Source organism: Typopeltis vanoorti, chromosome 7, assembly GCF_054136105.1.
Source record: "Typopeltis vanoorti isolate ZY-2024b chromosome 7, IOZ_Tvanoo_1.0, whole genome shotgun sequence".
NCBI classification, from domain to species: Eukaryota; Metazoa; Arthropoda; class Arachnida; order Uropygi; family Thelyphonidae; genus Typopeltis; species Typopeltis vanoorti.
In genome coordinates, this window is record NC_143555.1 from 126,320,742 (window position 1) to 126,335,127 (window position 14,386).

The 14,386-nt window shown below is 35.9% G+C and overlaps 1 protein-coding gene across 1 annotated transcript in view; it reads right to left on the minus strand.

The window, feature by feature from the left end:
* LOC150105040 (spermatogenesis-associated serine-rich protein 2) overlaps positions 1-11,750 on the minus strand; it is a 248,778-nt gene extending 237,028 nt beyond the window's left edge. Inside the window, exon 1 of the mRNA XM_090396113.1 lies at positions 11,461-11,750. Within this exon, the coding sequence (XP_090252239.1) occupies positions 11,461-11,485 (25 nt within the window). The 5' untranslated portion in view covers positions 11,486-11,750. The remainder of the gene's footprint in view (positions 1-11,460) is intronic.
* Positions 11,751-14,386: the final 2,636 nt, after the last annotated feature.

A 14,386-nucleotide genomic window follows, 5' to 3' on the forward strand; every position in this document is an offset into this window, starting at 1 on the left:
TACATTTCCCATGTAAAAACTTACTTCCTTAATCATAACACTCAATTTCCAAGAATAACCTCTTATTCTATCACTCTTGCACAGTACAGTGTCTCCCTACATACCTGTCTATTCCTTTACTACTGAAATGCAATCAAATAGCTTATTTTAGTTTTAATGTTATGATATGCTACCTCTATAGTTTGTCAATCTCTTGCTTTTTAGCCATTATTTTGAAAGATATCCAAGAAAAACAAGGATCATTTAGTTCCCTTATTCTGAAATTCTAACACCGAATCCAATACTCAAGTCCCTCTTGTTCCCATTACAAAATGCTGTGTTTTTTGCTTTTTTCATCTTTCTCTGCACTATCTTTGTTATCTGTTTCTCTAATATTTGCCAAGCCATATGGCAGGTTCCCCTCTTCTAAATACATTTCTATGCCTATAGTAACAGTCAATCAGAAAGGTAATGAATCATGTTCACCTTACTTTCACAACAATACATATCCATTACTGTATTGTCTTCTTGGATATATCTAACAGTTTAAAGTCATTTGCTATCATTAAGAGTAACCCTCTTCTTTTTTTTTTTTTTTTTTATATCCATCCTTCTTGAAAATATATCCTCAATATTTATTATCATCAACCAATCTTTCAGCCTCACTTCTTATTATGGCTCCATGGGATCCTTACTCATCAAGGGAGGCCCTACACATCATGCCAATCACTATCAAACATTCAAGCAGTATCAATCATACTTCGCTTTGAACTTATTCACAGTCATTGCACAAAACAGACTGGCAACCTATTACACTCATCCACCATCTCCTGACACCCCTGATAATTACACTCTTGCTCAATTTCCAAGGATGGCCCCTAGTTCTCTCACCACCAGACCTGTTCCAAAAAATTTCCTCTGTATCAATCTTGTAAAAACCCTTCAGTAATTTGTATGTCCCAATCATATCACCCCTTTTCTGCCTGTCAACCAATTATTGTAAGCCACAAATCTTCAACATGTCCTCATAAGGTTCATTCCACACACCTGATACCATCCTGGTCACTTGCCTCTGGATCCTCTCCATCCCCAAGAAATCCAGGTGACGAGATCTGCATTCAGTAACCAAGTAATCCAATGGCTTGCTTTAGCCATTTTTGCAATATACCTTCTAAACTTTAATTCCCTATCCATTAACAACCCCAAATCCCTTGCTTCATCAATTTCCTGAAATACAATACAAGTACACTGCTGGTAATCTTTTCACATAACCTTACACTTTCCCAAATTCAACTGATATCCATTCTCCTATATCCACACTGCCAGTCTATCCAAATTATCCTGCAAAATTTTATCATCTGTATTAACTATTGCTCTACGCAACTTTGGATCATCAGCAAACAACTAAATAGTTCCTCTCAGATCCTTACCTATATTGTTAATAAACAAATTAAATAGTAGTGGCCCAAGAACAGAGCCCTGTGGCATGCCACTAATTAAAGTCCTTCTACTGGACTCTACTCCTGAATAAACTACTCTCTGATATCTCTCCATTCAACACTCTCCTATTCACTTCACTAACTTTATATCCATCCCCACATGCTGTTAGAATTCCATGCAGTATCCTGCCAAAAGCTTTTGCAAAATCCAGCAGTATCACTGTAAATCCATTACCTTTATCCAACTCAACTGTCACTGTATTATAAAACGTGAGCAGATTACTGAGGCACAACCTACCCTTCACAAAAACCATATTATCCCCATATAGCATCCCATTTCTGTCAATCCATTCCTGTATTTTGCTCTTGACCAACTTCTCCAGTTCCTTAACGACTCCTCCTGATATGCTGATCAGTAAGTAATTTGCTGCAGTCTTGGAGCCTCCTTTATGAATGGAACTATTTTTCTATCTTTTCACCCCCTTGGGACTAACCCAAAGCCAAGACTTAGATTAAACATGGTCAAAGGCACTGCCAATTCCCTTTCTTGTAAAACTCAAGCTGGTATACATCTAATCCCATAGCTGTATTCACATCAACGTTCTGTAATATGCCTTGCACCTCCAATTCATTTACCGCAGTTTTCATATAAACCTTTGCCACTCTTGTTACTGCGATGTCTCCTTCTGGATAATATACTCTTGCAAAGTGTTAACTTAGTAATTCTACTGTTTCGTCTGATTCAGTTACTTTCCTACCATTGGCATTCATTAAAATCATTTTGCCATACATTCTTTTATTCATGACATACCAAAATAATAACTCTTTAGGATTGATTTCCTGATAATTTCTTTCATACTCTGCTTTTGCCTTTTTACTCTTCTGGTCTGTGCTTTGTACTGCTGGCACTCCACATTTTGTTTTTTTTTTTTAGCTTGATGATATTCATCTGTTTAACTCCCACAGAAGTAGTCTGTGATTACTTCTCTTTACCACCTCCCATATCAGTTTCACATGCCATGGCACTGATCCAAGCAACCTCCTAATCTTACCAGCCATGTAATTCAACATATACTCTTCCTTAAATGAAAATTCCACACCACACATTTAGCCGCTTCCCAGGTCACTCTCACCAATTGGTGGCAATGTGGTCATATTGGTTATAGACAATATTTTCTGATGCAATTACTATATCTAGCACTCAAACCACTATCATGTCTGAGTAACAGACATATTCTTCCTGTCAAAATACTCTGCCTCACTAGCACACTTCCTTAAAAGAAATTTGTGCAAAACAAAAATAAGAAACAGTATAAGTCACACAGAGTGAATAGTGATGTATGCAGTAGCATGGTACCAGTGTCATTTGACTTGTTGTTGTCATGTTCCATCGTCATTTTCGACTCCTGGTGATTCAATGAACATACATTCTCCATTCAGATCTGTCCCTAGCCATATCTTTCAGAATTTCCAAGCGCATTCCAGTTGCTTCTTTAACTCCATCCACCCATTTAAATCTTGGTCTTCCTCTTCTCCTGTTTCCATCAACTTTAGCAAGCATCATCATCTGCTCCAGACTGTCATTTGCTCACATAACATGTCCGAAGTATGACAATTTTTGCTTGATGATCATTGATTGAGAACAGGACTGGTGGTGGGAGGACATCCATGGAAGCCGGGCAAGAGTGTGGTTAGTAAGGGTGTTAGAACTGGGTTTTTTACTTTTAGAGTGGTGAATGAGTGGAATAAGCTGCCAAAGTCTGTTGTGGGTACTATGACAGTAAATGAGTTCAAGGCGAAGTATGATAGATACTGTGTGAATGTTGAATAGTTGTGATGGACATGATGTTCAGGGCCTCCCCCGATGAGTCTAAGGACTATTTGGAGTCGCCCGTAATAATAATAATAGCTTCAAGGGAGCAATCATTTTCGACTCCTGGCGATTCTATGAACATACATTCTCCATTCAGATCTACCCCTAGCCATATCTTTCAGAATTTCCACGACGCATTCCAGTTGCTTCTTTAACTCCATCCACCCATCTAATTCTTGGTCTTCCTCTTCTCCTGCTTCCATCAACTTTAGCAAGCATCATCATATTCTTCAGACTGTCATTTGCTCGCATAATATGTCTGAAGTATGACAATTTTTGCTTGATAATCATAGCTTCGAGGGAGCAATCTGGCTTTATTCTGGCTATCACCGATTTATTGGTTTGCTTTGCAATCCATGGTATTCTTAGTAAGCGTCTCCAAACCCATAATTCAAATGCATCTATCTTCCTTCCTTCACTCTTTCTCAGGGTCCAACTTTCACATCCATACAGTACCACAGGGAATACCATTGCTTTCATGATTCCGAATTTTGTTGTGAGGCTAATATCTTTATCTTTAAAGATCTTGCTTAAGTTTGTCATTACTTTCTTTCCAAGTAATAATCTTCTAACTTCTTCAGTACAATAACCATCTTGATCAATTTGGGATCCTAGGAGCAAAGTTGTTAACTGCTTCCATTTTCTCCCCATCTACTTCAAAATCATTAAGTTCACTTGTTGCCATAACTTTTGTCTTTTTGAGGTAAAGTTTAAGACCATTTAGCACTTTCTTCTTTAATTTTCATAATAAGTTCCTCCAAATCTGCTTTGCATTCTGCTAACAAGGTGGCATCATCTGCATACCTCAAATTATTAATATTTCTTCCACCAATTTTAATTCCAACTGAAGCTCCTCCAGCCCTGCCATTCTGAAAATGTATTCGCTGTACAAGTTAAACAGGTACAGAGATAAAATACATCCTTGTTGCACCCCTTTACCTATAGTCAAATACTCAGTTTCTCCAAGATCTGTTCAGACAGTAGCTTCTTATTCATAATAAAGATTCCTTAGAAGGATAATGAAATGCTCTGGTACTCCCATTGTTCTTAACACATTCCACAGTTTCACATGGTCTACAGAGTCAAAAGCCTTACTATAGTCAAGGAAACAAAAGGTAGACACTCTTTTGATATTCCTGTGCTCTTTCTATTATCCATCTCACATTGGCAATTTGATCTCTTGTTCCTCTGCCTTTTCGAAATCCTGCCCGTTCATCCATTTCTCTCTTCATGAATGATTTTAAGTAAGACTTTACTTGCATGAGAAATCAGTGCTATAGTTCTGTAATTTTTGCACTCTCTTGCATCACCTTTCTTCAATGAAGGTATATAAACTGATTTTTTCCATTCCCTAGGCCATTTAATTGTGATCCAAATTTGCTGACATAGCTGATAAAATTCTAACTGCCTCTTCTCCCAGGGCTTTGAGCAGCTCAATAGGTATTCCATCTCCTCCTGGTGCCTTCTTACTGGATAGCTGTTGCAGTGCCCACCTCACTTCACTCTCCAGTGGTACTGGCTCCTATGTATAATCCTGCTCTTTAAATTTCTCAGTAATTTTGGAGTCCTTTCGGTAATGGACTTCTGTATACTCTTTCCATCTTTCTTGGATGTCTGCAGCTTCTGTAAGGTATCCTTTGTGTTTACCTTTCAATATTGTCACCTTGGCACTAAACTTCCCTGTTAGTTCTGTGATCTTTTTGAAAAGATCTCTTGTTTTTCCTATCTTGTTATGGTCTTCTATTTGTTGGCATTCCTGGTTAAAGTATTTTTCCTTGTCTCTTCTGGCTTATTGTTGAAGCTCTGCATTCAAATGCCGTACTTCCTGAAAATTTCCTGTGGCCTTCATTTTCCTCCTTTCCTGAGCAGTTTTGAGCATCTTCTGACAGCCATTTGAACTTCTTACAAACTGTTGGAATATTCTTCTTTGCTTCCGTTTTAATTTCATCTTTAATCTCTTCCCATAGTTCATCTGGTTCTCTTTCACACAAACTGAGTGTGTTGAATCTGTTCTGTATACTAATATTGCATTCAGCTGGTATGTTTCCAACATCATATCTGATCGATATTTGTGTTGTTTTCAGTTTCCGTAATTCACATGTATCGTAGCCACTATCATTTGGCTACCATATAACAAAACAGCACAATATAGGAGAGATACTCAGAAGGCTATCTAATACTCTCAGAGGGCCACTGAAAATGTGTCACAGAAGCAAGACCAAAAATTTTAGTTATACCACTGAGCGGCATATGATTGAACAACTTTAGTTCAATAATATTTACTGGATAGTTGCAGAAATGATTGATAGAAGATCACAATGGAAATAATGAGGTCTTATATGACAGAAAACTTGGATAATGACAATTAGAAAAGAGTATATAAATTGATTAATGATCTAACTTTAAATTGTTGAAGTAAGTTGTGACTATATATATATATATATATATATATATATATATATAGGAAAAAAACCAACAATATTAAGTCTTACTGAAATGCAGATTCAAGGGGGGGGGAGTAAAGGGCAGGGCAAATCAGGTATACACATTGTCATATATAATCAAGGAGGAACTTAGTATGGAACCTTGTACGTGAGTTAGACATCACTACAGTAGGTAAAGTAAGGGATGTTAGTATATTATATCAGCCAAGTGCATATATTCTAGTGCCAGTTATTTGTTTTGCAGAAAGTAAATATGAGTTGCCAAAAATAAATAAAATAATACACACACATGACATTTTAACATGGCTTTGACTGAAAAAATGTAAAACATTCTTCCCAACATACAGACCATGAACAACTCTCTTGCACTGGTAATGGCATTATATTACGAGTTCAAATAATCATCATGGAAGGTCTTCACTATCAAATACAATGTTCATGAAACCACACTTTAAACTGGTCTTCTGTTTCTGCACGCTAGACAATTCATTCCACTCATACCACTCTTCAAGTTCATCCCCAAAATACACATTCTTCTTATAAATTTAAGAGATGAACTCTCGTTCTGCTCTGGTCCCTCCTTGTACTCTAAAAAAAATTTTGTATGAATACAAACTCCACTCATGAAATGTGTTTCAATCATAACGCTTCTCTCTCTCTCTCTCTCTCTCTCTCTCTCTCTCTCTCTCTCTCTCTCTCTCTCTCTCTCTCTCTCTCTCTCTCTCTCTCTCTCTCATATTAGTGGATAGCAGCCTCAGTTACTTTATAATTCCAAGCCAGTATAACTGTCCAGTGTGTGCTCTCTGGCTAGTCAGACTGCTTTTCAGGGTGAAAATCCAAGTTTCCAGAAGGGTACCATTCCCATATACATGATTGGCTAACTTTTCACATCCATGATAGGATTCAAACAGGCCTTCCAACTGGCAAACAGATATTGCATCATCCTCATAACTCACTATAAAGGTTTTTTTTTTTTTTTTTAGAGAACAAATGGCAAAACCGCTCAATCACTGAGCAGTCCATACTAAATAAACAACTTTAGTGTTTATTCAACATCCATGGGCTAATATGCAATATCACTTCCATGGCATCATTAAATACAAGTGGATCATTGACCAAGGCAAAAGAATGTATGGCTGATGTATTATGTTTCTCTGATCATTAATTACTGTAAAGTGGCACCATCGTTCTTATTCTGGAAGATATAGCCTTGTTTCTTATAGTCCAGCTTCATATAATAATGAAAGCATGGTTGAATGATAATTATATCTTGATTGGAATTGCTGGAATTGAAGTTTTGAGTATAGTATTTTTAGAGAAGACAGAAGAAATACTTCCAAGGAGAGGGTATTGTATTACTGATGAGAAAGAAATGTTTAGGTAAATTAGTTTAGCTAGTCACTAAACTGGCTCTGGCTTCAGAGCCAGACTCACATCACTGACATCATTCTTTACCATAAGCGACAAAAATGGAAATGGGCCGGACATCTATCTAGGAGAGAAGATGCACAATAGACCACTACAGTAACGAACTGGATTCCAAAAGAAGGGAAATGAGGCCATCCCTAAAGAAGGTGGAGTGATGAACTGTCAAAATTTGTTGGGAAAAATTGGTCAACCATTGCCAAGAACAGAAAAAAGGTGAAAAGAACTGGAGGAGGCCTTCGCCTAGCAGTGGACAGAAAATGGCTGAAAAGAAGAAGTAGTAGTCACTAAACTAGTAACTGGAATGAAGAAATAGCTTATAAGAGAAAGGAAAGAGAATTTGAGTTCTTAAGGAATCACTGTCTCGTACAGTTGGTGATGGAGAGAACTTGTAAGCAAAATATATTAGATTTAGTAATAACTTTGGCTAATGTAATTATAAACAAAATATCATTATTATCACCAGTTGGTGATAGTGATCATATAGTCCTGACCTGGGAGGTGCAAAGGTATCCAGAATAAGATGATACATGTGGAACTATAGGACAGGAGATTATGGAAGGCACAGAAAGCTTGAAAGAGTTCCGTGAAAAAGAAACTTGAAGGGAAAGAGATTAATATGGGTGGTCAATAGTTAAGTATTTGATGATGGCAACAATAGACCATGTCAAAATCAAAAAGGATTAACAGAATAGGTGTTAAATGGATGAAATGGAAATTAAGCAGGAATTGCAGTGAACAAATATAACAAGAAGGGAGAAATTAGATTACGAAAGAATCTAGCAAAACAAGCTAAGAAATATCCTGGGAATTTTTCCAGGATTTTTTGCTAGTTATGCAACTAGCAACAGAAAGAATAATCATGGGAAGATAACTCTGCTAGAGATGATACAGTGGAATGCTCAGTGTTCATTTTGCTAAGGTTTTTCATACTGATGGTGATGATATTATTCTAAGGAAGCATTCCAAAGTTAAGAAATCAAAGCTTCGATTCAGTTCCTTGAAAGTGAATGAGGTGAAAGTTTATAACTGTTTAAGTCATCTTGAAGTGAATAAGGCTATTGGACTGGATGATATTTCACCACTTGTTGTGAAAGGGCGTTACAAGAAACTGACGTTGACGTGGTTGTTTAATGATATTATTGAGTCCTGAACAATCCCTGATGAGTGGAAACAGGGCAAGATTATTCCAATGCATAAAGGTGGAAGCAAAACGGATGTTTCAAATTACAGACCTGTTTTCATTTTGAGTGATTAAGGTTTGGAGAGATTCGTCAGGAATAGAATACAGGATAAGGAAAAGATTCTGTATAGTGTCAACATAGGTTTGTTAAAGGGAGGTCTTGTTTCACTAATTTACTTACATTTTATAATAAGGTGAGTACAGTTCCGGATAGGGGGTAATTCATATACCCATCCATGGTACTAATGTACTACAGGTTGACCAACCTCTAGTGGATGAGTTCTCTCTCTCTCTCTCTCTCTCTATATATATATATATCTATGGGGGGGGGGATATTTAGGGATTTTGCAAAGACATTTGACAGACTATCACATAATAAATTAGTGAATAAGTTATGACAAATGAGATTGGATAATCAGTTGGTTGAATGGATAAGAAACTGGCTTTCTAATATATATCAAAATGGTTTTGCATGGAGGAGCTATGTCTCTGAGGAGGAGAGTTACCAGTGGAGTCCACAGGGTTCTGTCCTAGGACCACTGCTGTTTAATTTGATTGTTAATGATATTGTGAGTTGTTTGCAAGCAGATATTCATCTATTTGCTGATGATAAAGATGGGAAAAATTACAAGAATGATGTAGATTCAGGGCAATTTGAATGGATCGACTATGTGGGCAGACAAGTGAGAATATCAATTCAACACCAGTAAAAATAAGATTTTGCACTTTGGATCTCAGAAACATACTGTTGTGGATCATATTGAAGGTGTATTACATGAGATGGAGGAATCAAGAAATCTTGGGATATTGGTGGACAGAGTACTGAAGTTCAAAGGACATTGAAAAAGTGTAAAAACAGCCCAAAGAAATGCTACTAAGAATATTCACAAATAGAGATAAAGACGTGGTCATTTCAGGGCCTTATATTTAATTTGATTAGATTACATCCAGACTACTATGCACTGATCTGGTCACCTGTGTTTCTAGGTGAGAAGCAATTTCTCCTAGGTATCTGTCTGATGAGCTCTTAACATTTTGTCTCAATCACCCTTCCTCTGCCTATTTACCAGAGTCTGCAGATTATATTCATTCAGCCTGTTTTATAGACAGTATTTGACAAACCCAATACTGCTTTTGTTATCCACTTCTGAACTTTTTCAAGAGATTGCTTCTCACCTAGAAACGCAGGTGACCAGATCAGTGCACAGTAGTCTGGATGTAATCTAATCAAATTAAATATAAGGCCCTGAAATGACCACGTCTTTATCTCTATTTGTGAATATTCTTAGTAGCATTTCTTTGGGCTGTTTTTACACTTTTTCAATGTCCTTTGAACTTCAGTACTCTGTCCACCAATATCCCAAGATTTATTTCCTCCATCTCATGTAATACACCTCCAATATGATCCACAACAGTATGTTTCTGAGATCCAAAGTGCAAAATCTTATTTTTACTGGTGTTGAATTGATATTCTCATTTGTCTGCCTACATAGTCGATCTATTCAAATTGCCCTGAAGCACCAGTATATTTCATCATTCTTGTAATTTTTCCCAACTTTATCATCAGCAAATAGATGAATATCTGCTTGCAAACAACTCACAATATCATTAACAAACAAATTAAACAGCAGCGGTCCTAGGACAGAACCCTATGAGACTTCACTGGTAACTCTCCTCCTCAGAGACATAGCTTTTTTTTTTTTTTTTCAAAAGGTTAAAGAAGGTAGGGGATAGAAACAAATGATCAGTCTTGGAAATTATATAAAGGTATGGTGCATAAGGGAATGAGGCATGACTTTTTTTTTTTTTTTTTTGCAATGAAGAATGGTTGTTGGGTAGAATGCTTTGCAAATGAGGTAGTGAGTGAAAACATCTTCCAGCAGCAGTTAAATGAACTTAAAATTGGTAGTATAGGTAACAATAAGCTAATTCCAGAAGGTGTTTGTATAATAATAATAATAATAGAAACTTGTTAACTTAATGCCATGCAAAGGAAAGAGGAGCTGGTGGTTTTTATAGCACTTTCTTGCTATAAAAACAATCCCTTTGGCAACTAAAACAGCTTCTTCATATGATTTCATTTATTAATTTATGTAAAGCAGTTAAAAATATAAAAATACTAAAATGCATTACTGCACTGCTAAACAGTTAATATATGCAGTAGTAGCTACTGTCACATTCTAGAATACTTTAAAAAAACATCCCCGATGCGATGGGGAGGGGGGGATTAACTAATCATAAAATCTGTTCATCAGTAATCCTTTATACCAAGTCTGAAAATTACTTCAATGCTCAAAAACTGAGGCATTCGTTCAATGGCACTAGCATGTGCAAAACTCGCTTTTCAGTATAATATTAATGAAAATTCGCTATAAATTCCGTAGAGATGGATTTCTTTTGTCCGAATACATTTCATCTTTTAACATGCTGAAAAGCATGTTAAAAGATGAACAGCTCCTTTTCTCCAAAAATATGTAATATAAGAAATGAAACAAGTGTTCTCAATTATGAGTTAACTGAATGGTAACGTGGGAGGAGAAAAACTAGTATGAAATGAAACATACTGGAGAAATCGCATCCGATGGTAATTTACTTTCATCGTTCTGTTTCGTATGTATTATATATATATATATATATATATATATATATATATATATATATATATATATATATATATACATCCAACACCCAAATATGAGAAACAGTAATTTCAATGAGACAAAAATATTTATCTTAACAGGAAGTACAAAAAAAAAAAAAAAAACTGTAAGCTTCCATATTAAAAGCTATTAAAAATCGCATAACTTATCGTATTCTCTAAGCCTAATCTATATCTAACTAGGCGTAAAGCTTTCATCACGCTGATAAATTTGAAATTGCGTTCAATCTGTTTAGAATGCAAGCATATAAAAAAAAAAAAAAAAAAGAAAGAAAGAAAGAAAACGTGCATTTTATACCAAAAACTTTAACAGTACAACTATAAATACTGCAATAAAGAATTTCAAGTGCCAATACTGATATCGAATATCACGGAGTCCGTCGAAATATTAAACTAATACAAACAATTTAACTGGAAGAAGAAAAAAAAATCAGTTCATTAACATTTGGGTACCATACCTTTATTTCCACCTTTACGAGACATGTTACGTATTTGAGAAACCAAAAAAATAAATCAAACTCTGTAGATACCAGCCTGTAATAATGCACTACTTGCTAGTGCCAGGCTAAGTATTTTTATATGCACCAGCCAATTAAGTTGCAAATTTTAGTAGCAATTGTAAGACCTTTCGCAGACAAATCAACAATTAATAAAATCCACAAGCGTTGTCACTTCATTAATACCGAAACTACTATATTATGTACTTGGCAATGTAAATGCCAACAAGCACTGCTAGTAGAGCAACAGATGTATAGTCTCTGCCTTCAATTTGTGAACTGCCCTCTGGTGGTAATAATCAGAATTTTTTAAGAATTACTTTTGGAATCCGTAAATATCGTTTGTAGAACTGAGCATGAATTTTGTACTGTATTTGAATAGCATGTATTTACTGTCAATTGTTTGAACAAGTTTAAAAAAATTATGGGTATTCTTTCATATGGGCACTTTTTAATATTTACTAAGCGTTCATATTTTGGTTTCCCGATATATGTAAGGCGTAAAACGAATATTAGTTTAAAAGTTACCTTCCATTCATTTTTTTTTAAAGTACAAATTTTATTGTATATGTAGTTAGCGCAACAGGAAAATAAATGAAATATTTTGAAAATGCGAATAAGGTGTTTTAAATACAGTATAATTCCCATATTATGTTACTTCATTACAACAAGCCAAAGGTGCACACAAAATTATTGTACCGCATCACACATACAGCAGTGTTTAGCCAGTCAGTTCTTCTTGAATACGTTATTTGTACATATATATATATATATATATATATATATATATATATATATATATATATATATATATATATATATATATATATATATATATTTGTACAAATATTGTACAAATGTGTGATGCAAACAGTTAAGTTTGCAAGCAGTTAAGTTTGCTTACTTGGGATTATTAGGAATAAAATAACCAAGTTCATAAAATTACTTGGTAACCCTAATATATAAATATATATATATATATATAAAACACCAAGTTAAAATGAATTACATCTATATCTCCTCCAGAGATTCTTATTAAAAATAAAAACAACTTTTAGAAACTTGTATAGGTAAAGTTGATAAGGCTCTGTATTACTAAAACCTTGGTATTGGAGAGTAAGCGTATAAAGTGAAGTCCTCGGTATTTTTGGCAGCGTTAGATTTGAATAAGATTTTGATTGAGGAGTAGTGATACCGTGAATAAGTTGTTTTAGTAATGTTCGAAGCGTTCTTCATTTTATGATATATCAAGGTAAGTCTTTGATTAGATGCAATTTAATTGCTATTGCTTTCTTTAGCCTATGCTTGGTATTGCTGGCAGTCCTTTGCGGCTGCGGGATATTCTATAAAAAATTTCTGCTGGCAGGTCTTTAGACCTGCAGGATTTTTATTAACGCTCATACGCAGTTAAAACGATATGAACGTACCTGACCTAGACGTATTCACTGATTTTCTCGATAAAGAGACTGCTCTTGTACTTATTGATAAACTCCAAAAGAAGTTCAAGCTGACATGGCCTACTAGCATGATCGACCCCGACATCATTATCGAGTTACTCGATAAAAGGCTAGCACTCACTTTTATTAAAAAGCTTCTCAAAAAGTTTGAACGGGATTGGCCCGGCTACTTAAACTTATATTCTTCACTGGAAGTCGACGTTGAGGAAAATGAAGACTCTCCTCAAATGGAGGATTACAGGTAGATCTAGTTGTCTCTCTACCTCTAATCCTTCTGATCAAGGAGAAATCCACGCTCGTAAGAAGAGAAAAGCTCTCGCTGCTGAGCCAACAAATGATGTTGGTATGGACGAGGACGTTCCCATTACAGATCCCTCTGCCTCCCCCAACGAAAAGGTGCCACCGATTATCCTAAAGGACAAGCAGAGATGGACAACACTTAGAACTATCATGGCTAAATTAGAAATAAGTTATAGATCTGCTAAAAATGTAGACGAAGGCATAAAAATCCGGCCCACCACGGTGGGCTGATTATAGAAATCTTACAAAGAAACTGGACGTAAGAGGAACTCAATATCGTACATTTTCACTTGTCTGAGAAAAAAATCTGAAAGTGGTCCTACGAGGAGTCTCCAAGGATATTGACATGGATGAAATAGTTACTGACCTTAACTTACAGGATCTACCACCCATTAAAATCACTAGCATGTTTAGATCAAATAAGACACTGCCTTTAGTCTTAGTAGAAATTCAGAACATTTACAAAGACATCTATAATCTAAAATCAATCTGTGGACTCAAAATAAACCCAGAACCATTGAGAAAGTAAGCATCTTCTGGGAAGTGCCACAGATGCAAAAAATTTGACCATGCCCAGAAGCTATGCAAAGCTCAGTTCCGATGCCTAAAATGTGGTGAGAATCACCCCATTTTAGGGGTGATTGTGGGGTCCTCACCCTGCTAATTATAGAGGTTGTATACATCACCCCAAAACAGATTGAGCTATCCAAATCATCGGTCTACTTCGTCATCTAGTGCGAGAGTTCCTGAAGCTCATGCTCGTCAGTCCTCCAAGAGTGAGATCACAACAACAACAGGTGCTTGCCCATCATTAACTGAGCCCCTTAAGAAAATGAATCTTCATCATCAAGTGAGAACATATGCTGATGTGGTCCACTCCAAACAGATAGTGCAAACCCAGAACCTGAATAATTCACATTCGAATCTATCAGCTAGTATCACCTCATCTCTTGCAAATATGCTGCAGGATTTCAGCAACTCAAATCCATGACTAAGTGTTACAAAAAGATTCTCACAGCAAACCCAATTCATATTATCTGCATTCTCCGATGCATAGGAAAAAAATCGACCCAGATTCGCTTAAGATTATTGCTTTGAATGCCAACGGTATCAAAAATAAACTGCTAGAA